At 42.0% G+C, this 25,034-nt stretch overlaps 1 protein-coding gene across 13 annotated transcripts in view; it reads left to right on the top strand.

The window, feature by feature from the left end:
• Positions 1-25,034, top strand: part of LOC100625564 (phosphatidylinositol 3,4,5-trisphosphate 3-phosphatase TPTE2) — an 81,143-nt gene that overhangs the window by 45,972 nt on the left and 10,137 nt on the right. For 4 of the 13 annotated variants that reach the window (XM_084981539.1, XM_084981538.1, XM_084981535.1 and 1 more), the window contains 7 exons: positions 3,361-3,421; positions 4,459-4,540; positions 4,644-4,732; positions 8,007-8,068; positions 10,129-10,209; positions 14,592-14,697; positions 15,254-16,296. In XM_084981539.1, the coding sequence (XP_084837665.1) occupies positions 3,361-3,421; positions 4,459-4,540; positions 4,644-4,732; positions 8,007-8,068; positions 10,129-10,209; positions 14,592-14,697; positions 15,254-15,372 (600 nt within the window). In that variant the 3' untranslated portion in view covers positions 15,373-16,296. Of the gene's footprint in view, positions 1-3,360; positions 3,422-4,458; positions 4,541-4,643; positions 4,733-8,006; positions 8,069-10,128; positions 10,210-12,475; positions 14,451-14,591; positions 14,698-15,253; positions 16,297-17,502; positions 17,595-25,034 lie in introns of those variants that run through there. The other 9 variants (XM_084981536.1, XM_084981533.1, XM_084981531.1 and 6 more) reach the window with 6 other exon arrangements.

Raw genomic sequence — 25,034 nt, 5'->3', positions numbered from 1 at the left:
AAACCAATATTTTATTAGATTTCTTTGTATAATGGTTTGGATTTCAAATTCAGTATACTATTAATATTTATTCTCATTGGGCATTGGAGCTGTTTCAATAGTTGCATGTTCAATAGTAACAGCATGTCTTGCACCGAGCCTGCCTTTGTCATTTTTTAGATAAGAAGCATCTACAAACTATTTTAAATCAAGGTTGACTAAAGGATGCACGATTCAGTCCTGGGCATGCTTAACTTAGGAGAGAATGCTAAACCGTCTGGCGGTTCCCTTCCACTCTTAAGAGGGAATAAAATTGCCAGGTTATACTTTGGTAATATAAAGAGCAAACAGAATTTCCAGAAAGCACTGTGGTGGAAGTGTCACATGTTTGGCCACTGCCCCCTCTACCTATAACCAACAAGCGTGAACCTTTACCTCCAAATTAAGGGACACACTGAGATAGTCAATAGGACTCTAGTGTGAACTATTCTGTTTAGTTCATATTGTGTAAACAAATAGAAGGGCTTGGCACATTTACAAAACGCAGAGGTGAAAAGTTGTTGCAAGAAGACTTTCCAAGAGTAGGCAGCCTTTTCCACTTTTGCATCCCAAGGAAGAGTTTCAGGAATTGTAAAAGTAAGCCCATGTAAAGGCTGAGCTGTTGAGAAAATGAGCTTATACATTACCTCCCGTCCTAAAAATCTTCTTAGTTATCTTGTGCTTTTTGAACTTGGTACGGTTGAATTTCCTTTTTCAGGAGAACAAAAACTGCCCCTTTGTTGACAGATTGTGACCCCCAAAATGTGGTTTCTCAGCAGACGTAAATCTTTCTCTAAATGCTTTATGCCTATTTTCAGTTAATTTGAATAAGTGGTATTTAGAGCCTCTAGGTAAAATACTTAAATCAGAAAACAGCAGTAAATCATCTGCATGTTGAGTCAAGGATAGACCCAAAGAGAAAACAGAAATCTTTAAGATCATGTTTTTAGACATTTAGAGAAATGAGAAGGTGATTTTAAAAATCCCTGAAGCTTAACCATCTAGGTATATTAATTTTCTCATAAAAAAGCAAATACTAACTCCTCTTATATGTGGGTATATTAAAGAACGCTGAGGATAATTAACCACTGTGAAATATTTACTTGTTAAGAGAATGAAGGACAGGACAGTATTCTAATAGTTGCATGATATTTCATTAGCGCTGTAATTAACCTCTAACATTGGATATTTAGCTGTCACAGTTGTCTATAACACAGCAAGCAACAAAGCCATAAAATCTTTCCTGGATAGATTTCTAGGAATTAAATTACCTGGTTGAAGATTATGAATATTTTAGGGTTCTTCACATATATATATTGCTATATCTGAAGGATTATAGCCACAGTAAATCAAAGGTTTTATTTTCATGCCATATTTGTCAGCGTTGAATTTGCTCATTAAAATGGAAAAGGCTAATTTCATGGGTGAAAACGGCATTTCATTGTTGTTTTGACTTCTTCATTTGTGAGACTGTATATTTATCTAGTAGGTTGTTAGCCAGTTAGAATTTTCTCTTTTATAAATTTATATATGACCTCAGCCCATTTATTTATAGAATTAGGGAGTGCTATTTACTTATTTATTTTTAATTAAGTAATTAATTATTTTGTCTTTTTAGGGCTGTACCCGCGGCATATGGAGTTTCCCAGACTGGGGTTGAATAGGAGCTACAGCTGCTGGCCTACACCACAGCCTCAGCAACGTGAGACCCAAGCCACGTCTGCGACCTACACCACCGCTCACGGCAACACTGGATCCTTCACCCACTGATCAAGGCCAGGATTCGAACCCACGTCCTCATGGATACTAGTCAGGTTCATTAACCACTGTGCCACAACAGGAACTCCGGGAGTACTATTTAAATTGTTAATAATGAGTTATCAGTTTATACTAGTTTAACTAGTTTATAGACTAGTTAAACTAGTAGGCATAGTCCCCACTCAATTTTATTGAAAAACTTCTGTTACTTGTTCGTGGTACTGTGGTATTTTTTAAACAGAAATTTCAGATTTTTAGGAAGTTGAATGTAAATCTGTTGATCTTCCTTTGATTTAACACTTAGTTCTTCCTCATCCAAATAATTAATCCTAAATTTCTTAGATTTGTGGGTTTTTATATTGGATTCCTCAGTCCAGCTGGATGTTCTCGTGGTGTGAGAGATCATAGGAGTTGTTGATGTGCATAAGACTATTCATCCCTGCGAGCCCAGTATTCTCTTATTTCCTCCAGTCAGGGATACCCAGTTTAACAAATGGATCACTTTGATACCTTGATTTGTTTTCCAATGGTAAGCCAGTAAACATTGCTCTGAGAGTAAAAATTTTTGAACTTTTTACAGTCATGTTTGGTGTTGCAGAGACATGTACGTGTGTGTTTAAAGCAACACATTTCCAGACATTTGCTGGAAATATTGTTCTACTAGGATGGTGATATTAACTATGCTTTAAATAATTACCACTATCTCTTATTTAAAAAATTATACATATGCATATGTGTGTATATACATCTACACACACACACACATATGTATTCCTTTTAGAAAATGAGAAAGAAAAGGGAGTTCTTATTAAGGCTCAGCAGATTATGAATCTGACTAATAACCATGAGGGTGGGTTCGATCCCTGGCCTCGCTCAGTGGGTTAAGGATCCAGTGTTGCCGTGAACTGTGGTGCAGTTCTAAGATGCAGCTTAGATCCCCTGTTGCTATGGCTGTGGCGTAGGCTGGCAACTGTGGCTCTAATTTGATTCCTGGCCTAGGAACTTCCATATGCCGCAGATGCAGCCCTGAAAAGACAAAAAAAAAAAAAAAAGAAAAGAAAAGAAAATATAGATGAGCAAAAAATCTCTGTATCGCTAACCACTTACCTTATATATAACATGTTTCTCTTTTTCTATCATGTATACACACATATAATCATACCATAGTTTTTGGCACTTATTTACATGGTGCTTAGATTGAAATATCCAGATCTTTATCTAAAAGGCATACCTATTTATATGTAGATCCAGATAAGAACCACACATCACTGTGAATTAATGATTTGGAACACATTTTCTTAAAGCTCGTTAACCACTGAGTTTCCTCCTTTGGTAGCTTTAAACAGTGTGTGTTTATAGTCGAGGCTGATCAGCGTCATCAAGCACTACTTTGTGGGCTATTTGAAAACCGACAGTGAGTTAGATGTGACTCAGAATGTGTGGATCCTTTTCTTCCCTGAATCTCCCCTACAAGGTGCTGAGGGACAAGTGAATAAAAGTAATAATTATTTGAGATTAGTCCTAGGAAAAGGCTTGTGTTGGTGCCACGTGGACCTATGAAAGGTCTGTGTCTATCTTTTTTAGGAAGTTGTGCGGTTCCTGGATACCAAGCATCAAAACCACTATCAAGTCTACAATCTCTGCAGTACGTACATGACTAGATGTTTTGCTACTATAGTTAGAAAACAGGTCACTGCGTGTAAGAGATGATTCTTTTTTTTTACGTTTTATTTAATTGAAAGTATTTGGTGGTGGCGGGAAATAAGTTTTAAGAAAATCTCCATCCTGTGCTGGTCCTGTTTGGTAGGAAAAGATAGCTCAGTAGCCCAAAGTGCCCTGTGCGCGGGCAGAAGACTGGAGGCAGAGCCTTTTGAAAAGGAGTCGGCTCCAGTGATGGTACATTTAGGGAAACATTGCTGTTTTTCCTGCCAGTTTGTGTTTTGAAGATAAGACAGTTCAACAGATGTATTCTCTAACCCACCAGGGATGCAGTATGAGGAAACTAGGGCCCCGTACAGAAAGAAAAAAACAAACAAACCCAAACCCTATGGAAAACAGATTATATCATAGCTAACCGTCTAAATGGACATTTTCAGGAGGCAAGTATTTGGTTGGCCAAATGCTTCTGCTCTGTGTAACCTCAGGACAATGTAATGAGTAGCCCACTAGAAAATTACAAGGCCTATTAAACAAAACAAAATAATTTTGGATACTCAAGATGGATAGATCAATACTATGCTTAGGTTTTTGAGCCCTGTGTGTGTGTGTTTTTTTTTTTTTTTTTTTTTTGTCTTTTTAGGGCACCCATGCCAGACAGAGGTTCCCAGGCTAGGGGTCTAATCAGAGCTGTTGCTGCCGGCCTGCGCCACAGCCACAGCAATACTGGATTCCAGCCACATCTGCGAGCTACGCCACAGCTCACGGCAACGCTGGAGCCTTAACCCACTGAGTGAGGCCAGGGATCGAACCCGCAACCTCATGGTTCCTAGTCAGATTCGTTTCTGCTCTGCCACAGTGGGAACTCCCCTTGTGTGTCTTTTAGAGTAGCAAGAACCAGTCTGAAAGCTCCTTTTAAAGGTAGATAAGGAATTTCTAATAGAAAAGCATACCTTGTTCATAACTTGATCATTTACTGGGTTTGTTAGGGTCATATAACTATGAGCAACGCATCATTTATTTCAGGTGAAAATGCTTACGATCCTAAAAACTTCCATCATCGGGTCCAACGATACATGATTGATGATCACAACGTCCCCACTCTCAGGTCAGTCTGATGCCAAGTTGGTGTTAGAAGAGGGCTAAATACATTGGGCTTGATTTTTTTAGAGGTGTTTGAACTCAACTGAAAATCTTACATTTGAAATCAGTGAGATGCTGGCCTTCTCCAAGAATGTGCAAGAGTGGATGGCTCAAGATGAGGAAAACGTCATTGCAGTTCACTGCAAAGGAGGCAAAGGTAAGCACATTTTCCTCTCCATCTCTCTCTTAGGAAGTTCGAGAAATACAGTGAACTGAAGGAAGGGGATGGAAGGACGAAAGAACAAAGAAGCAAATAAAGCAGGAATAGGGGAACTAAGGAAGGTTAAGCGTGTTTTTCCTTGGTTGTTTACTTGACTATTTGGGTTTCTTTCTTTTTTTGGTCACGCCATTTTTGTTTTGTTTTGTTTTGTTTTGTTTGTCTTTTCTAGGGCTGCACCTGTGGCACATGGCGGTTCCCAGCCTGGGGGTCGAATTGGAGCTGTCGCTGCCAGCCTACACCACAGCCACAACAACGCGGGATCCTTAACCTCCTGAGCGAGGCCAGGGATCAAACCCACAACACCATGGTTCCTAGTCGGATTTGTTAACCACTGAGCCATGACGGGAACTCCAATTGGAGCATTTTTTAAGATGTCTGGCTACATTTGTTTTCCTTTGTTATAATAAATTTGTCATAATTCAGTAACATGGACTTGCCCCTAGAGGTAGTTGTTAATAATTTTGAAATATTAGGGTCTTGCCAAAGTTCTGATGATGTAAACCCGTGCTACTGAATATTAAGCAGGACAGACTAAGCTGTCTGATGCGACTGTCTTGTAGGAGTAATTTCTAAATAGACAGAGGTAACTTACTGTGTATGTTGCATCCTGTGTCACCTCCCTCTGTATTGGTATTTGATAAAGATTTCAATTTATATGAATGAAATTTCTAAAGCAGGATCCAAGTTCCTCTTGGGGAAATGTCAAGCCTTTAGGCTAGGCAATCCTGTAGGAATAGTACGAGAACATTAGCACATGGTAGAAACGCATTCTGGTAAAAATGTTAAATTATCTGAAAAATAAAATGTGCAAGTCTTCAGGATGGCACACGAAAAAAACAAAGGTTGATGCTTCTTGGGGTGCATTTCTTAGAGGACTTGCGAGTGGGTAAATAATTTATATTACATGACTGATGACTTCACTGAAAACCTGCACTGTTCCATTTTCACTCTGGATTACTTCAGTTGACCTTCGTTGAAGGTTTTATCTGCATAGAGTGGGTGTTTGCCTTGTTTTAAGCTGTTAGGGTTTGGGCTTTTTGTTTTTATTCTCTAGGCAAGTAAAATTCCAGTAAAAGAAAAGAGGTGTGTGTTAATGCTGAGTGGTTGGTTTTGGCTTGGTTTCTTTTAGTCAGGTTCTCTGAACATTGAATCGTTAGCTGATCCATGGTACATGTGGAGCTTTTCAATTCTAAAAACCCTCATCTAAAGCCTCTTACTTGAACCCAAACCAAAGTACACTTTATTGCCTCTTTTCTAAAAGTTCAGGAAAAATATATCACCAGTTCAGACTTTCTGTAATGAGGGAGGGTCATTTGCCTACCAAATAATAACATGGCTCAGTGCTTATTTTTAAAACTGGATTTTGAAGATCAGATAGTATAACTAACAATAAGGAGTGAGCCACCTTTTATGGGTACCATAGAGTTTTATAGTTCTTAGTATAAACTTGAAATGTTATATTTCTTCCTTTTGGGAAAGACCACAAGCCACCATAAGCACGGGATACACAGCGGCTTGGGTGAGCTCTTCTGCAGACTCTGAGGTGTATTACATGAATCCTAGCCATTCTCATCCTCCTCTTGAGTTATTTTTGAAAAAAAAAATTTTTTTTTTGCACATTTCAGCTGCAGTGTTGGTGGTAGAATATATTATCATATGGATCATCTCCACTTCTGTATTTATTTATTACTAGACCTCCACCGCAGGCTTCTTTTCCTCCTTCCCCTCTCTTCGCCTGTAGGATGTACTGTATGTAGTCATGCACCTTATATTAATACATTAGAAATCCGCAACTCTGTTTTGTACTTTTTATACTGTTGGAAACTTAAAACTTTTACTAGGGTATTGAATAAATTTAGTCTTATTAGAAAATTTTAAAAAAGATGGAGTTGCCGTTGTGGCGCAGCGGAAAGGAATCCGATTAGGAGCCATGAGATTGGGGGTTCAATCCCTGGCCTTGCTCAGTGGGTTAAGGATCCGGCAATGCTGTGAGCTGTGGTGTGGGTCGCAGATGTGGCTCGAATCCCACGTGGCTGTGGCATAGGCCGGCAGCAACAGCTCCGATTGGACCCCTAGCCTGGGAACCTCCATATGCCATGGGTGCGGCCTTCAAAAGACAAAAAAAAGACATAAATAAATAAATAAGCTCCTCAGATGATTCATATATGAAACTGAAACGTTCACAGTCCACACAACTGAGAACTAGATGGTTGACGGTCATTAGCCTCCTTCCGCCATCAGCTTTTATTTACCACAACACAGGGTGGTACAGAGCCCTCTGCGAAAGTACCTGGCTTAGAATAGTGGTTTTCAAAGGGTGGGTTGCAAAATAAATTTCGTGGTTCTTTTTAAGAGTAGAGTAGAAAATAGAGTGCATCTCAAGTTAACAGACTACGCTTGGAACTACATAGACAAAGCTCAGCATGTTCTGCCTGGGACAAAAGCTGCAGATCATTGTAGAAATACTAGAAGCAACACTGTGTTTTAAACTGACATTTTGTTTGGCAGGACAGGAAAATAAATTCGAATAACAGGCTTTGAGGATGAAATGACATGAAATCATGGGTTTGCTTTAAAATGCTACAGGAGAGAGGGGGAGGGGAGAGAAGAAAAGAGAAGAAAAATTAAACACGCATCGCAATCTGTGTGATAGTTATGGAAGCCGGTGTATGAGAGCTGATTATACTGTTCTTTCTACTTTGATATATGTTTTGTATAACACTTAAAAATTCTAACTAAAATGGAGGGAATAATAGGTATTGCAAATGCTAGATGGTGTTTTGGGTTCTGTCCATGTTTTATCTGTCGTCGTTTCTGTTATTTGTGTTAGTAGAGAAACAGAGAAAATAATCAGCTCTTAACTGGTGAGTCCCTTTTTAGCGTTAGAGCCCTGGAGCAGGGCTCACTGCCTCTGCCTGTTTCTGTACTTGCAGGGTTGTGATTTAGGAACAACACACACACACACACACACACACACACACACACACACACACACACACACACACACACATATCTGTGCACACAGCACACAATCCCAGGCAGCACCCCAGAGCAGAGAAACGCCTTTGGTTTTCTCTGAATTGAAATATTTTGAACCAGCTCTTTTCAGAGTAAGAGAACATCCATCCAAAATGAGCTCTGTGAATAATTCTGAGTGTTTTAAACCAAGTGTTACGATGAACAATGGGTCATGAGCTACCTTCTTTTCTAGGAAGAACGGGAACAATGATTTGTGCCTACCTCCTTGCCAGTGAAATATTTACAACTGCAGAGGTACGGAAGATGGTGTTACAGACTCTGTCTTAGGCTGATTGAAGTTGCCCGCTCTGTAAGCTCAATGGGATGATGTTCCAATGAGTCCTTGAGTCATGGTACTTAACGAAATTGTAACTGGTGACGTGGTTATTCGAAAGTCTGCTATGGGTGCTTTCTTGTTTAACTGGCACTGGTTAGTGACCTAGGTGCCTCTTCCTCTGGGTCAGGACAAGGGTGAGGTCGGTGAGTCACTCACCTTGGGCACAACATTTAAGGGAATACCAAAAAAAAATCTCACTAATGAATGTAAGTCATATTCTAATGCAATATTTTATAAATCAAAATTCATGGCAAAAATCCATCATGGATGGATACAGCCTCAGTATTTTAGATAAAGACAGGACCCAATAGTGGCAGGATTGATGTGACCTGAGTAAGGTCAAGTTATACAACTGCAAAAAGCTTAGGCATCCAGAGGCGTGGCCTGCCTGCCTTTAGTCCTAGCCCTGCTCTTACTCCCGCCAATTCAAGGCCTTCCTCCTTCCTCACAAGGGTAATATGAAGACTGGATAGGGAAATTTTCTAAAAGAGCCTGGACATCCTTGGAAGTACCAAGTATGTAAAAGGATCATTTTCCAACTCAGAACATAGTCTCTTCTGGATGTTACTATGTTTGCATAGTTGATATCTGTGGGGCCTGTGCCCGCAGGAAATTTCCCAGAGGAAGGATGGGCTGTTTGTACTTTGTAAGGCAGGGTTTGTAAGAAGAAAAAAGCGCTCTTTTTTCTGTCATGATTTTGCTGAGAAGTTACCACTGAGAGGGTCGGATCCCAGAAGCTCTGCTTCTCACTTCTCTGCAGCCCCGATGAGAGAAGCTGGGGCTTGTGCACAGGGTCCGATGCTCTGATTCCACCATCTTTTTTTTTTTCTTTTTTTTCTAACTGAAGACACGCAGGTTGGGAAAATGGATGTGCTAGGACAGTGTTTTGCAACTTCTGTTTTTCAAATTTATCAGTGAGTTGTGAAATCATCTTACTGGGTTGTGACTAGCATTCTTTTTTTTTTTTTTTTTTTTTTCAGGGCTGCAGGTGCGGCACATGGAAGTTCTCCATCTAGGGGTTGAATCTGATTGACAGCGGCCGGCCTCCACCATAGCCACAGCCACGCCAGATCTGAGCCATGCTTGCGACCTACGCTGCAGCTCACAGTGACGCCAGATCCTTAAGCCACCGAGAGAGGCCAGGGATCCAACCCACATCGTCATGGATATTAGTCGGGTTCGTTTCTGCTGAGCCACAGCGGGAACTCCATGACTAGCATTTTTAAAAACAAAATGGAATAGATTAGAAAATATCAAAAGGTAAATATTGTTTGTGAAACCAGTTTCTAGTTGTGTGAGTGAGTGTGTGCGTGTGTTTATGAATGTGGACTGTAGCTTTAAAAATGAAAAGTTGTTGTTACTGTTTTTCCAGTCCAGGCTCTATTTTAAGCTTGATTTGGATTAATCATCCCAAGGGTTTCATTAGTCTCAAGTAAGTGTCATCAAGCAACTGTAAAGAAAAATGAAAGAATTCCCTCATGGTGCAGTGGTTTAAGGGTCCAGAGTTGTCACTGCAGCGGCCTGGGGTTGATCCCTGGTCTAGAAACGTCCACATGCCACAGGATTGGCCTCCCCGCACACCCCCCCCCCCCAAAAAAATTTGAAAGCCTTTGGTCTAGAGCCCTGAACAGAGAGCCAGGGGCCCGGGTCCCAGGCCAAGGCCATGTCCGACGGGGCGCACACAGCTCCGTGGTAGGACACTTAATTTTCTTTTGGTCGTCATCTTCTCTATTTGTAAAATGGGAAGGTAGGAAGAAGGGCCGGATGATCTCGAAGGTCTTCCAGCTCTCAAATTCCATGTCTTTCTGAATCTTGGAGTGAATAGGCCTTGATGTGGCTTTGTGAATTCTGTCATTCCGGGGAGCCTCTGCCCAAAGACCACTGACGTGAGGGAATAAGGTGTCCTCAGACACTTGCAGCATATGCCAAGACGGGCGAGCACAGATGACCCATGATCGGACTGTCCCCTTTTTTATAGGCCAGCTGTTATTATTTTGGAGAAAGACGAACAGATAAATCCACCAGCAGCAAATTTCAGGGAATAGAAACTCCTTCTCAGGTAAGTGTTTTTTTTTTTTTTTAAAGGGGATACTCTGGGGAATTAGGTTATGCCTGGTACCTGTTACCTGGTTTCATTTTAGAGTCTTCTTCTTGGGTGATCTTCTCCTTGGGTGCCCGGGACAAGCCTTGGTCCTTCCCGAAGCCAGTGGCCCTGCCTCAGGTGTGGCTTCGCTTTGCCAGCACGGAGTTCTCCCCGGGGCACCCTGCTTTCCACTTCATAGTGTTTACTGACGTCAGGAGTTGCTTCTCTTCCTGATGTAGGAAGGTCTAATTCCTAAGGTTCTGGACCCCTGAAGAGTATCTGAAGTCACCAGCCTTTTTATTTCCCTCTAAAGAGGAACAGAGTCTTTCACCAACCCCTCCCGGGGCACCTCAGGCCTTGCAGGACATCACATGTGTGTGCATGTGTGCAAGGGATACAGACAGTGACAGAAAGACACAGAGACAGTGGGGAGAGCAGTACTTCAAAGGGGAAGGGAAAGATAATGTTTTTCCAAAACCCATTATGTACTAGATATGCAGATGTAATCCATATACAGATATAATATATAATAGACTCGCTAGATAGGATGTGCTATTATACACCACTTTTTGTACCTTTGCGTATAGTATCTCATTTAATCGACAGCCCATGTGAGATATGCTATCGCCCTCCTTTTTCCTTTTAACACATTGCGGCTTTTTCAAACATTGAAAGTTGGGCTGGACATACAATAAATCCCCTTACAGGCGTACACTGCTGCAGCAACATTTCACCCTGTGGCCAAGCATGCTTCATCCACTTCCACCACCCCCCCCTCCACACACACACACATGTGTGCACACACATTCCACTTATGTATCAGACTGGGCTTATTTTTAAAGAGATTCCAGACATTAGGTCATTTTATTCCACAAGTATTTTAGTATGATGTCTAACATAAAAACTCTTAAAAAAAAAAACCTTAAAACCATTTACATATCTGAAAATACCTCAATAATATCGAATGTCTAGTCCATGTTTTTTTTTATTTATTTTGTCTTTTTAGGGCCGCACCTGAAGCATATGGAGGTTCCCAGGCTAGGGGTCAAATCGGAGTTGGAGTCGCTGGCCTACACCACAGCCATAGCAATGTGGGATGTGAGCCGAGTCTGTGACCTACACCGCAGCTCACGGCAACGCCAGATCCTTAAGCCACTGAGCGAGGCCAGGGATCGAACCTGCGTCTTCATGGGTACTAGCCAGATTCGTTTCCACTGAGCCATGACGGGAACTACTAGTACATGTTTAAAGTTCCATAGTTATCTTAAAATCTTCTTAAAACTTGTTTCAATCAGGATCCAAACATGGGATCCAAACAAGCATTTCATTGGGTTACTATGTACCTTTCACAGGTTTCCCACCTCTCTTTTTTTTTTTTTTTTTTCCTTGTAAATTGTTTATTGCAGAAACCAGGACATTTATCCTATAGAATTTACAACATTCTACACTTTGTTGAATTACATTAATGATTTTACATCGATTATCTCATTTAATATTCTCCATAACTCAGTGAGTGGGCATCATTGTGATTCCTATTTTAGTGAAGTTGAAGTTCAGGGAAATTGACTTTTTTTGTTGTTTTTGTTGTTTTTATAATTATATATTTTATAAATATTGTATATATATTCAGATACAGATTATTAAGTATTCTCATATATTTAGAAAAAGTCTCTATTCATAGATAATTAATTTGAAAATATGCATTTGCTAGAATTATGAAGAGTATGCCTAAATTCGCCATACATATTACATTTTTTTTTTTTGTCTTTTGTTGTTGTTGTTATTGTTGTTGTTGTTGTTGTTGCTATTTCTTGGGCCACTCCCGCGGCACATGGAGGTTCCCAGGCTAGGGGTTGAATCGGAGCTGCAGCCACCGGCCTATGCCAGAGCCACAGCAACGCGGGATCCGAGCCGCGTCTGCAACCTACACCACAGCTCACGGCAATACTGGATCCTTAACCCACTGAGCAAGGGCAGGGACCGAACCCGCAACCTCATGGTTCCTAGTCGGATTCGTTAACCACTGCACCACGACGGGAACTCCACATATTACATTTTGATGCCAAAAAAGAACTTCTTTTCTGTGAACCAGAGAATTGAATAATTTTGTCAAATCATTTATGTTTTTTTTACATCCTTATTTTATATTGGAGTATAGTTGATGTACAAGGCTGTGTTCATTTCAGGTGTGCAGCAAATTGATTCCTCAGTTATATGTATCCATATATCTATTCTTTTTCAGATTCTTTCCAGGGAAATTAATTTTTTTCCACCAAGAGCTCAAATCCAGATCTCTCAGACCTTAAAGTCCATTATTTCCCACCCTGTGCAGAGCTTCTCAACTAGATGGCCTTTTCTATATGGCCCCTTAAGCCCCAACGAGAACCGGCTGGGAATTCTTAAGGAAATGTGGATGTGGCCATGAGTGAAAGTTTTCTTTGCAGGGAGAGATGGGAGCTGAATGGAATATTCTTGGCCTAGTTAGGCAGAATATTGTAGCTGCCGGCTCTAGACATTTTGGTGGGGATAAAAGCCTTACCTACTCAGACTTTTCTGCTGTGCTCAAGGAGAACAAGAAGAAGAAAGAAGAGAGTCATAGGCCATGGGCTAAAAGTAATACATGAGCTTACAGAAGCCCAGCTCTAGCTATGGCATCTCATGCTCCAAATCCATCATGGCTTCTGATTGCCACTGGTCACAAGTATCTTTGAACCTGGCCCTCGAGACCTTTTAGGATTTGATTTTCCCAAGTGCTCCTTCCACCATATATATGCATTCCCATGCCTGTACCTAACACATTTGGACAGTGTGCCTCGTCCCAGCCTGTCCACACTTTATACCCACCCGCTCATGTGGGCCCCTCGTCCTGGAGTCCCTGTCCCCTCCCAGCCCTAAGTAGTCTCCTGCTCGCTCAGTTCTTAGCCTTCTGTGTTCCTTAGGGACTGAGTTCCTTTACGTCACCCTCCAGCTCTTTGAAGTTGTGTCTTCTCCCCACCTTTCCACGCTGGGCACCGCAATGTGCCTCACGTGGTATCCCCTTTGTTTGGAGTGAGCGCATACTAAATATGTGTTGTTTGGGGCTATAAAAGAAGGAAGAGTGAGAGCAAAAGCAGCTTCAGAGCCGTGGTGAGTCGCAAGCCTTTTGCGGAAGGTCAAGAATCTGGTGGCAGGAGGAGTTCCCTTGTGGTGCAGCAGGTTAAGTTTCTGGCATTGTCACTGCAGTGGCTCGGGCTGCTGTGGTGGGGCAGGTTCGATCCCTGGCCCAGGAACTTCCACATGCTGCAGGAACAGCCACAAATAGGTGGTTAATTAATCAAATGTTGAGGGAAAAAACAATCTGGTGGCAGGAGTCAAGGGCACGTGAGGTGTAACTCCTTCCAGGGCGTCTCCCCTCCCGCGTCTCTGCTTCGGTCATGCACCGTTTCTCTAACTTTGGTCCAGAACTGGAACAGCCTCGGCTCCAACTGAGCCTTTTCAGAGTCACTGGCCTGGCAAGGCAGGGACTCGGCCTCAGGCCTGAGGGCTGTGTCGGCGAGGCCCCAGGACACGGTTCCCTCTGTGTGGGGCGGTAATTCTGGATACTGCCCCCTCCTGACCCTGCTCCCTGGGCCACTGCACACACCACATTTCATCCACTCCCGAGTTAAGAACTCGCACGGGCCTTTCTCTGGACCAGCCCTTCCCCGTGGAGCGTGTGATGGTGAGTGTCATTAATGCTTCCTGGAGGGTGGAGGAGAGTCTGTGAACTTCCAAGTCCAGGTGATTCGTACCAGAACTCTTCCGCTTCTAGACGCTGAAGGAGAGCCCCTGTGAGCGGATTGCCGTAGAAGGACTAGCCGAAGAGAATCCCTGGGGCTTCTTTGTAAAAACAGAAGTGGGGAAATGGGAAGCAGAGAAGCTTGTGCTGGCAGGATCGAGAGAGGAGTATGTCTGGGCTTTTGGTCTGTGGTGGAGCCCCCCTCCCTTGGGCTTTTGCATTTTTCCCTCCAAAGCACAGACCTTCCTTTAACTCAGCCGCGATGAAGCTTCTCCTGCAGACCGACCGACCTCTCTCGGTTGCACTCGACGGCATCTTGCTGTCATGTTGTCGTAGCCGTTTCGTTGGTTCTGGTTAGTTGCCCTCTCAATCCCAGTGGCCTCTGAGCAGCACCTGGATTTTTCTTGTCCCTTCCCTGCAGCTCTTAGTTCAATATTTTTTCCTAAGGTACATGTTCAGTCCAGAGGCATAAATGCCTGCAGGTAATAATGGCACCCAAAAATGTCTCCTTCGTCAATTGCCTTCCTTTAAAAAAACAATCGGGAATGCTGCCTAGAGACTTTTTCATCTCCGCTTAAATCGAGTTTTCTGTCTTTTGCAGAATAGATTTGTTGGATATTTTGCAAAGGTGAAAAATAGCTTCAACATGACTCTTCCTCTCCGGAAAATCCTCACGATTAAAAAAATCATTATTTATTCAATTCATGGTAAGTGCTTTATGGATAATTGGAAAATTGGGCAGGAGGGCCACTGTTCTTACTGTTGGGGAAGGCTTTCCCGTCGCTGTGTACACACATCCCCAGCTCACAGCTGTGTGTGTGATGGTCACACGTGAACCCCTCCCCCCAGGGCTGCCCACCAGCCCAGCGCTGCTGTGGCCTTACTGCCAGCCCTTAGAGCTCCTTTCTCATCGCCATTGTGGGGGCTCCATCTCCCCTTCCCTTTCTCCGGTCTCCTTACTGCTCTGGCCTCAGCCCAGGGTGGCCTCTGCAGAAGGAACCCCTGAGATTGAGGAGAAGAAGGGCCCGTGAGCCCTGGAGAGCACTTCTCCCCACGCCCGTCTCTGGTTTGGGTTTGTCTTGGCAGCTTCTCTCTAGCATTTTCTTCCCTACTTCTCTCAGAGATCTCCTTTTTTTTTTCTCCCATCACCCAGTCTCTCCCTTCCCACCTCCTCCACAGCTCCCTCTCCCCCCAGCAACTCCATCAGGGTGTCTTAAATCCTGAACAGCCAAAGAATTTTGTTGGTACACATTCTTTCTACAGTTAACTGCCGAGCACTGCTTCGGGCCAGGCCCCCTGCTCTCTTTTCCCAGGTCCCCCGGGAGGTGCACAGAGGAGAGGGATTGTACCCAGATGAACGGCCCTGTCGGAAAGCTTCCTAGGGGAACAACGCTGAGGCCTGCCCTCCCGGACCCCACAGGAGCATAGAAAGGGTTGGGAGAAACCTGGCCTCCGTGGGGTGTCTCCAAACCCCCCCCCCCACTATTAGCAGTTCTTACCAGGAGGAAAAGTCCTTATAAACATCAAAAGAGCGGACTGCGCCTGCTTCGGGGATGTAAGGAGAAAGAGGGGAAGCTGCCATGGGCCCGGGAGGCAGGAAGGTTGGTCAGAGGGATCATGCTTCTCTGGGACTTGGGAGAGAAGAAAAGGAGGGGTGACCGCCACTGAGCTCAGGAGAAGCCCAGCGCACCCCTGGCTCTGGCTCTAGCCCCCCTCCCACCAAGGTGGTGGCTGCCAGCACACCCCACAGGAAGCTGTGACTTGGGCTCACTGGAGGGGCAGCTCTCCCAGCAAAGCCACTGGGCACAGGCGGACTGCACTCTGCTCCCACTCAAGGACACGCCTTCAAGACCAGGTACCTGATGCATCCAATTTCATAGAGAAAGTCAAACAAAATGAGAAGACAGAGGAGTTATGTTTAAAATGAAAGAACAAGAAAAAAAACCCTGGAAAGCCCTTTGAGATTGTTATGATCACGACAGAGAGGATGGAGAAGTTGTCAGGAAAAAGTGTGAAAGACCTTGAGATGGGCAGTATCTTCTCTAGGGCATCCTTCCAGGCTTATCTCCACCTCTCATGGTCTTTAAGCTATTTGACAACTCACAGTTGTAGAAACTGGTAATAATGCAAATCATTTTTATACACAGAAATGCAAATTAGTTGTGTCTAATGGAATGCAATTATTGACCTATTTTGTATCTGTCTGTTATTTCATCAGTCCTTATCTCCCCATAAATGTACAGTACTTTGAACCAGCGATAACATTTTATTGGTTCCTTAATAAACGTATAGTACTTTGAACCAGCTATAACATCTTATTGGTTCCTTAATAAGTTAAATAAAATTTTTGATGTGTTAAAAATGTAAGTACAGGACAGTGCTATGGTATGCAACAATTTCTATAAAACAAAAGGAGAATAATATATATTTATGTTTGCATGTACATATATAAAAACCTCGGGGAGAATATATATTCATATTTGATTATACATGCATTAAAAAATAGAAATAATAGAGGTTATCTCTTAGGGGCTGAAGAACTAAACGGGGGGTTATGTGAAATGGATATTTTTTACTTTTTTACCTTTTATTTTTAAATCATGCAAATATATTTAAATTTTAAATGTGTGGGGATTAAGCTCATAAAGCAATGCCCTTGTTTTGTCTTATGTGATAAGTATCTAAGTTTAGTCTACATTTCACTGACTTTTGATTGACATCAGTGGAAAGTTCTGCAACTGGATGGGACAGAGGGAACTGAGGTACAGAAACCTTGATTCCTAATGACAAGGTAATGATGTGATGTTAGAACCAAATTTAATGAGAACAAAACATGAGGTAGAAATCAAGAATGGTGAATATATGACTTTATTGGAATATTTGTTCTAGTTCTGGACTTTTAGCTCCATGCATATTTAAGTGAAATATGCAGGCTTGACAGGAAAGCAAATAAAATTAATTGGAGGCTTGAGAAACCAGCCCTTTAAGGAAATGCTAAAATAAGTGGGTCAATTACATTGGAAGAAAAGGGGGGTTGTGAATCACCAAAACCATTCGACATACACGGCACACAGCAGGAATGTTTGGGTATGGCTCTTCTATGCTTTCCATAAAGACTGTGCTAGGAACTGGACTTTGATTAGGGCAGGAGGAGTTTAGACTATTATTAACACCATGACTGAAAGTCTGAAGAAAGCAACACATCAGCAAGAAAGGTTGCAAGCCCTCTTCCCTCATTTTTTTCTTTTCCTAGAAAGGTGAAACAGAGAGATTCTAAGTCTTTGAAGCTGTACTATGGCTTTTATTTTTTTCCCCTACAGCCTTATAAATTCTGCTTTAGGGGACAGAACTGGACTTGAAGCCTTGTCTTTCAAAGATAAAATCCATGCAGGATCCAAATGATTGAATATTGACTCATTGTTAGCTGGGATAATTTTTTCTCTTTTTTAATCCATAGTTAATGGGTGAAACGTTTTGATCTTTAACCAGCCTAACTTTTTATTTCCATTTAGGTGTTGGAACAGGCAATGGAAATGATCTAAAAGTACAGATAATAATGCAACAAAAGACTGTCTTTTCCGGTTCTGCTTCACAAAACTGCAGGGTAAGAGAAAGCATTTGAACTGAAAATTCTGGTGTTGGTTTTAAATCTCAGCGTCAAATCAGCCTGTTGACCTCCCCAAACCATTGCTCACCGCAGGGAGAGGCCACGCCGCTTTCTTTTTTTTTTTTTTGCTTTTGCTTTTTGCTATTTCTTTGGGCCGCTCCCGCGGCATATGGAGGTTCCCAGGCTAGGGGTCGAATCGGAGCTGTAGCCCCCAGCCTACACCACAGCCACAGCAACGCAGGATTCGAGCTGCGTCTGCGACCTACACCACAGTTCACGGCAACGCCGGATCGTTAACCCATTGAGCAAGGGCAGGGACCGAACCCACAACCTCATGGTTCCTAGTCGGATTCGTTAACCACTGCGCCACGACGGGAACTCCATGCTTTCTGGTTACTATCCAACTTGGTGTCCCTGGGTTTGGATTCGAGTCAAGAGTTAAAATCATTGTTCAAAACAGTTTTCAGAATGTTTTTCAGAAGGTATTTTCAGTTCAGAGTGGTGATTTGCCTTTGATTTTTTCCACCAAAGCCAAGCATGTTCTCAGGAATAAGAGGTTTTGTTTTTTGTTTTGCTTTTTAGGGCCACACCCGCGGCATATGGAGGTTCCCAGGCTAGGGATCGAATCAGAGCTACAGCTGCCAGCCTCTACCACAGCCACAGCAACACAGGATCCAAGCCGTGTCTGCAACCTACACCACAGATCACAGCAATGCCAGATCCTTAACCCACTGAGCGAGGCCAGGGATGAAGCCTGCAATCTCATGGTTACTGGTCAGATTTGTTTCCACCGCACCACGATGGGAACTCCAGGAATCAGAGTTTAAATGCATGCATCTGGTCAGTTTGAGCTATATTTTCTTCTTTGGTCATTTTATTACATGGCACTGATTCTCAGGTTGTAAGGTGCATAAAAATCACCTAGAAACCTAAAGATGCAGATTCCTAGGTTATATCCGCGATGCAAAGGTGGTTCAGGAAATATGGAATGGGGCCCAGGAATCTCCAGACTTGGCAGTGTCCCAAGTGATTCTAACTCACAAGTCTTGCCAGGACTGCACCTGGAGAAGCAATGCAGCAGCATATGAACTGGGGAGGAATCTCTAACCAAAGCAATGGGACCAGGCAGTCAGTGTTTTCTTAAATGTTGAAGAAATGCTTAAGACTACGGACCTTTCTGGAAGTACTAAGAAAGCTTCCTTCATGGGTCTAAGAAACAAAATTCTTTCCCAGGCTTTGGTCTTAGTTCTACTATTGCTTTCCCATCTGTCTGCTACCAGCCCCCAGCTGGGGACACCTTTAGGTGTAAGTTTAGATTGAGATTCTTTTTGTTTCTTGAGTTTGGACTGTATTACTATAACCTTGCTTTTTGGAACTACTTTGGGTGTGTCCAGTTAGGGACACTCACCTAGGCCTGATCTCTGGCTTTCGGTTCTTATCACACCACATACCCTCTATTCTTAGTTCTGCACACCCTTCCCCTGCTTTGTGAAAAGCAGCAGGTGGAACAGACGACACTCTGTGCTCACGGTCAAAGCTAGTTAAGATCTTTGGCCTAATATTCCTATCTGTAAAATAAAGATCACATTTCAAGTGTTGTGAGGATTACATTAGGTAATATATATGAAGTTGCCTTGTGAGTTAAATATCACTAAATCAATGTTATATGTGACAATTATCAGGCCCCTTTATCACACAGGAAATGCCCCTATATTCTCAACAATTTCATTCTTATTTCCCTGGCTCTTTAACTCTCAAGATTCAGCCCTTTCATACCTGAGCTTATTTCCATCAGTAACATGGCCTGCAGACTCCATTCCACCTAGGATGAGTTCCCCCTGGCCCTCAGAACACAACACTCTCATTTCTGTGGTATGTTTTTCCTGGTCTCGTCTGCCTTTCCCCTCCCCCCACCCTACTGGCTCCCTATTGAATTCTCTTTGCAGAGTTCATTGTTTAAGATGAACTACAGTTGGAGTTCCCGTCATGGCTCAGTGGTTAACGAATCCGACTAGGAACCAGGAGGTCGTAGGTTTGATCCCTGGCCTTGCTCAGGGGGTTAAGGAGTCAGCGTTGCCGTGAGCTATGGTGTGGGTTGCAGATATGGCTCGGATCCCGCGTTGCTGTGTCTCTGACGTAGGCCGGCGACTGCGGCTGTAATTCGACCCCTAGCCTGAGAACCTCCATATGCCATGAGAGCGGCCCAAGAAATGGCAAAAAGCAAAAAAAAAAAAAAAGTACAATTGACATACAATAGTGCTTTAACTTTTATTTATGTTATAAGATGGTCACCATTATAAGTCTAGTCACCATTTAAAGTTATTACAATATTACTGACTCTGTTCCCTACTCTGTGTATCATATCCCCATGAGTTATTTGGAGTGGAGTCTGATTTTATTCATCTGGGCCCTGTTTTTTTTTTTTTCCTGATGAGTCTGGCTAAAGTTTTGTCAATTTTATCTTTCCAAAGATCCATTTATAAGTTTCACTGATTTTTTCCTATTTTTTAAAATCTCTACTTCCTTCATTTCTGTTTCATTATTTAGGACTTCTTCCATTCTACTAACTTTGGACTTTCTTTTTCTACTTCCTTTAGGTGTAAGTTTAGATTGAGATTCTTTTTGTTTCTTGAGTTTGGACTGTATTACTATAACCTTGCTTTTTGGAACTACTTTGGGTGTGTCCCAGAGAGTTTGGAATGTTGTTTGAATTTTCAATTGTCTTAAGGTATTTATTTCCTCTTTGATTTCTTCAGTGACCCATTGATTGCTTAGTTAGCATGTTGTTTATAGCCTCCATGGGTTTGTTTTTTTTTTTCCTAGTTTTCTTATAGTTGATTTCAAGTTTGATACAATTTTAACTTTAAATTTATTGAGACTTGTTTTGAGGCCAACATGTGATCTATCCTCGAGAGTGTTCCCTGTGCACTTAAAAATAATGTGTGTTCTGCTGTTTGGGGATGCAATATTTTGTATATATTCAGTCCATCTGATCTAACATGTAATTTAAAGTAGGTGTTTCCTTCAGGATTTTCTGCCTGGATGATCTGTCACTGCTGTAAGGAGGATGTTAAAGTCTCCTACTATTATTGTATTACTTTTGATTTCTTTTTGATGTCTGTTAATATGAGCTATACATATTTAGGTGCTCTTATGTTGGGTGCACAGATATCTACAAGTGTTATATCCTCTTTTTGGATTGATCCCTTTATTATTATATAATGCTTTTTTTTCCCTATTACAGCCTTTTAAAAATCTTGTGAAGTTATTTTGGATTTTTAAAATTGAGGTATAGCTGATGTACAGTATTATATGTTAAGGTGTACAACACAGATTCACAATTTAAGGTTATATTCCATTTATAGTTATCAAATGTTCCCTGTGTACAATATATCCTGTACTTTACTTTATGCACAGTAGTGTATATCTCTTAGTCCTTTACCCATTCCTGTCCCTCCCTCCTTCCCTCGCCCTGCTGGTACCACCAGTTGGTTTTCCATATCTTTGAGTCTGTTTCTTTTGCTATATTCACTAGTTTATTTTTTAGATTTCACATATAAGTAATATACACTATTTGTCTTTCTCTGTCTGACTTATTCACGGAACATATTACTCTCCAAGTGTGTCCATGTTGTTGCAAATGGCAAGATTTCATTCTTTGTTATGGCTGAGTAGTATTCTACTGTGTATATATATATGTATATATATATATATATACATATATATATATAAAACACCTCTTTATCCTTTCATCCATTGATAGACACTTACGTTGCTTCCAAATCTTGGCAATTGTAAATAATGCTTCCATGAATATTGGGGTGCATGTATCTTTTTGAATTAGTGTTTTGGGTTTTTTTCTTGGATATATACCCAGGAGTGAAATTGTTAGGTCATATATAGGATAGTTCTGTTTTTAGCTTTTTTCGCAAAACCACTATCGTGTTTTCTACAGCAACCGCACCACTTTACATTCCCATCAACAGTGTACAAGGGTTCCCTTTTCTTCATAACCTTGCCAACATTTGCTATTTGAGTGTGGGTTTTTTTGTTGTTGTGTTTTGTTTTTTATGATAGCCATTCTGACAGGGTGGGGAGGTGATATTTTGAGATGGTTTCATTTTGCATTTCTCTGATGACTAATAATGTTGAGTGGAGTTCCCTCGTGGTGTAGTGGGTTAATGATCCAGTATTATCACTGCTGTGGCACAAGTTTGATCCCTGGCCCAGGAACTTCTGCATGCTTCTGCATTCATGGAAGCCAAAAATAATAATGTTGAGCATCTTTTCATGTCCCTTTTGGCCATCTGCATGTCTTCTTTAAAAAAAATGTCTATTTAGTTCTGCCTATTTTTTAATTGGGTGGGTTGTTTGATGGTGAGTTGTAGGAGCTGTTTATACATTTTAAGTATTAACCCCCTTATCAGTCATATCATTAGCAAATATTTTCTCCCACAGTAGGTTGTCTTTTCATTTTGTCAGTGGTTCCTTTTGCTGTGCAGAAAGCTTTTATTTACTTGTAGAGATAGTTCCAAAAAATTAAGGCTACAATTTGTCAGTGTTCAGCCTATGGTTTTTTTTTTTTAATTGTATAGTGTCCAATCTTACATTTTGGTATTTAATCCATCTTGAATTTATTTTGGTATATGGTGTCAGAGAATGTTCTAATTTCATTATTTTACATGGAGCTATCCTATCACCCTTGTTTTAAAGTATCTTTTCTAAGTACTGCCATCCTAGACTTCTGTTTGAATTTGTGTAAAATATCTTTTCCCATCCTTTCACTGTGTCTTTAGATCTGAAGTGACTGTCTTGTAGGCAGCATAGAGATGGGCTTATTTTTGTGAAATCCTATGTCTTTTGATTAGAGAATTTAGTCTATTTACTTTTAAATTATTGAGAGGTTTTTATGTAATGCCCTTGTACTCATTGTTTTCTGGCTGTTTTGCAGTTCTTTTCTTGCTTTCCTCCTTCATGATTTGATGACTTTTAGTGTTTGAATTCCTTTATTATTTGTGTCCCATTACAAGGTTTTGGTTTGTGGCGAAGTTGAAATTTGTGTATAACAACCTATGTGTATAGCAGTCTATTTAAGTTGATGGTCACTTAAGATCAAATGAACTTCAAAAACATTGTTTTTGGGATTCCCGTCATGGCTCAGTGGTTAACAAATCCGACTAGGAACCATGAGGTTGTGGGTTTGATCCCTGGCCCTGTTCAGTGGGTTAAGGATCCGGCACTGCTGTGAGCTGTGGTGTAGGCTGGTGGCTCCAGCTCTGATTAGACCCCTAGCCTGGGAACATCCATATGCTGCAGGTGTGGCCCTAGAAAAGGCAAAAAGACCAAAAAAAAAGAAAAATTGTTTTTACTCCCCCCAATCTGTTTTATTTTTGACATACTTTATACATTTTAATTTTGTGTATATAACAACCAATTATTGCACCAGTTGTTGGTTTTATTTATTTTGGCTATGCCCATGCATGTGGGAGTTCCCAGGCCAGGGACTGAATCCACACCACTGTAGTGACAATGCTGATCCTTAATCTGCTCCATCCCAGGAGAACTTTTAACTCTGGTTGATCAACTACCTTTACTGTATGTTTGCTTTTACTAAGGATATTTTTCATTTTATGTATTTTCTTATTTCTATGTATGGATTTTCTTTTTTTGCTTTAAAAAAAAAAAAACAAAAACTTTTTTTGCTTGGTTGTAACGTTTCTACCTCTCAGTGCTTTCAGTATATTATGTCACTCCCTTATGGCTTATAAAGTTTCTACCGAAAAATCAGCTGATAGTCTTACGGGAGTTCTCTTATGTGTGACTAATTGTTTTTCTGTTATTTTGCTTCCAATATGCTATTGATTCCATCTGGTATACTGTTCATTTCAGTTATGGTATTCTTCAGCCTACTGGTTCTTTTTGTTTTTATCTGTGTTGAAGTTCTGTGTTCATTCTCTTCCCAAGTTTGGTGAGCATCTTTGTGGGCACTACTTTGAACACCATCGGGCTGATGACTTATGTTCGGTTTGATCAGTTCTTTTTCTGAGGTTTTGTCTTGTTCTTTCATGGGGAACATGTTCCTTTGCCTCCTCGTTTCCCCCCTCTGGACTTGTTCCTATCTGGTGGGTAGACTGGCTGTATCTTCTGGTCTTGAAGAAGTGGCCAAAGTAGAAGGTTTCCTGTAGGGCCCGTAAGAGTAATCCTGACCAGTCATTAGAACCAAGGATGTTTTCTGTGGGGCTGTGCAGCCCTCCTGTGATGCACACGCGTGGATAGGGCTGGCTATGAGACCTGGCTGAAACTGGTGGGCATGGCTGGGCAATGCTGCTAGCAGTGGGGCCGGCCCCCCAGGGTTGGGAGTTGCTTTGGGAGTCGGGGAGAACTAGCCGAGGACTCCTGCTGTAGAAGGGCACTAGCAAGGTAGATGTCAAGTGTCTGACTGGTCAGCTCTGGGTCAGCTAGGTAGAGGGAGCATCTGAGAGCACTTTGGGACTCACTCTAAAGTTAGTTAATAAATCTCTATCATATACGGCCTGGGCACTTTTCAAGCTGCTGCCTCTGCACTGAGACTCAAAGTGAATGAGGTTGTGCAAGTGCCCTTGAAGAGTGGGCCTTCCTCTATAGCCCTGCAGCAATTCCAGACACAGCCCTGCTCGATTTCAAGCTGGACATGACAGGGGCTCATCTTCCCTGTGCAGGGCCCCAGGGCTGGGCTGCCTGATGTGGGGCTTGAACCTCTCTCTTTAGGGAGAACCGCCACGTTTATGCTATCTCCTCCTGCTTGTGGGCAGCCTCGCTGGGAGGGGTGGGTCCTCATCAGACTGTAACTCTGCTCTCCCACCTGTCGCAATGCTTTTTCGTTATATCCTTAGTCGTGGAAGAGCGGTTCTGCTAGGCTTCAGGTCATTCTCGCAGTTGTTCTAGACGGCGTTGTAGTTTGGTGTGTCCGTGGCAGCAGGTGAGCCCAGCATCTTCCTGCTCCACCATCCAGATCCCACCTCAGTGCTCTTCATCATTTATAAAATTCCTGGATGCCCATGTCAGTTTCTGTCTCCTCAGCGAAGCACTCCTTCTACACCTCCTGGTAACCTCCCTGAAGTGTATACATCACCACGCTTAGTCTTCCATGCAGCTTGACACATGACGCTATGCCATTCCACTGCTGTTCCTCATGTGTTTAACTCCCTGAAGCATCAACAGATCTGCACCTTCTTTTCTATTTTTCACAGGGCCCAGCAAAGACCATTCCCCTTGTGGGTGCCATTATCATACAAGGGTGTATCAGTAACAAAGAACTGCAGAGAGCTTCAACACCATTCTTTACAAAAACTTAGCCTACCTTTGGTCATTCCTCCAGCAGTCTGCTATGGGCAAGGCCTACGATCCCATCAAATAAGTATTTTTGATAAAATGTGACCAATTAGGCATTACTCTTTT

Source organism: Sus scrofa, chromosome 11, assembly GCF_054392235.1.
Source record: "Sus scrofa isolate SSC_HxYL_T2T_F1_AM1 chromosome 11, Sscrofa_HxYL_maternal_Yorkshire_Landrace_v2.0, whole genome shotgun sequence".
Taxonomy (NCBI): Eukaryota; Metazoa; Chordata; class Mammalia; order Artiodactyla; family Suidae; genus Sus; species Sus scrofa.
Note: the sequence above shows the minus strand (reverse complement) of the source record. Positions and strands in the feature narration are given on the sequence as shown.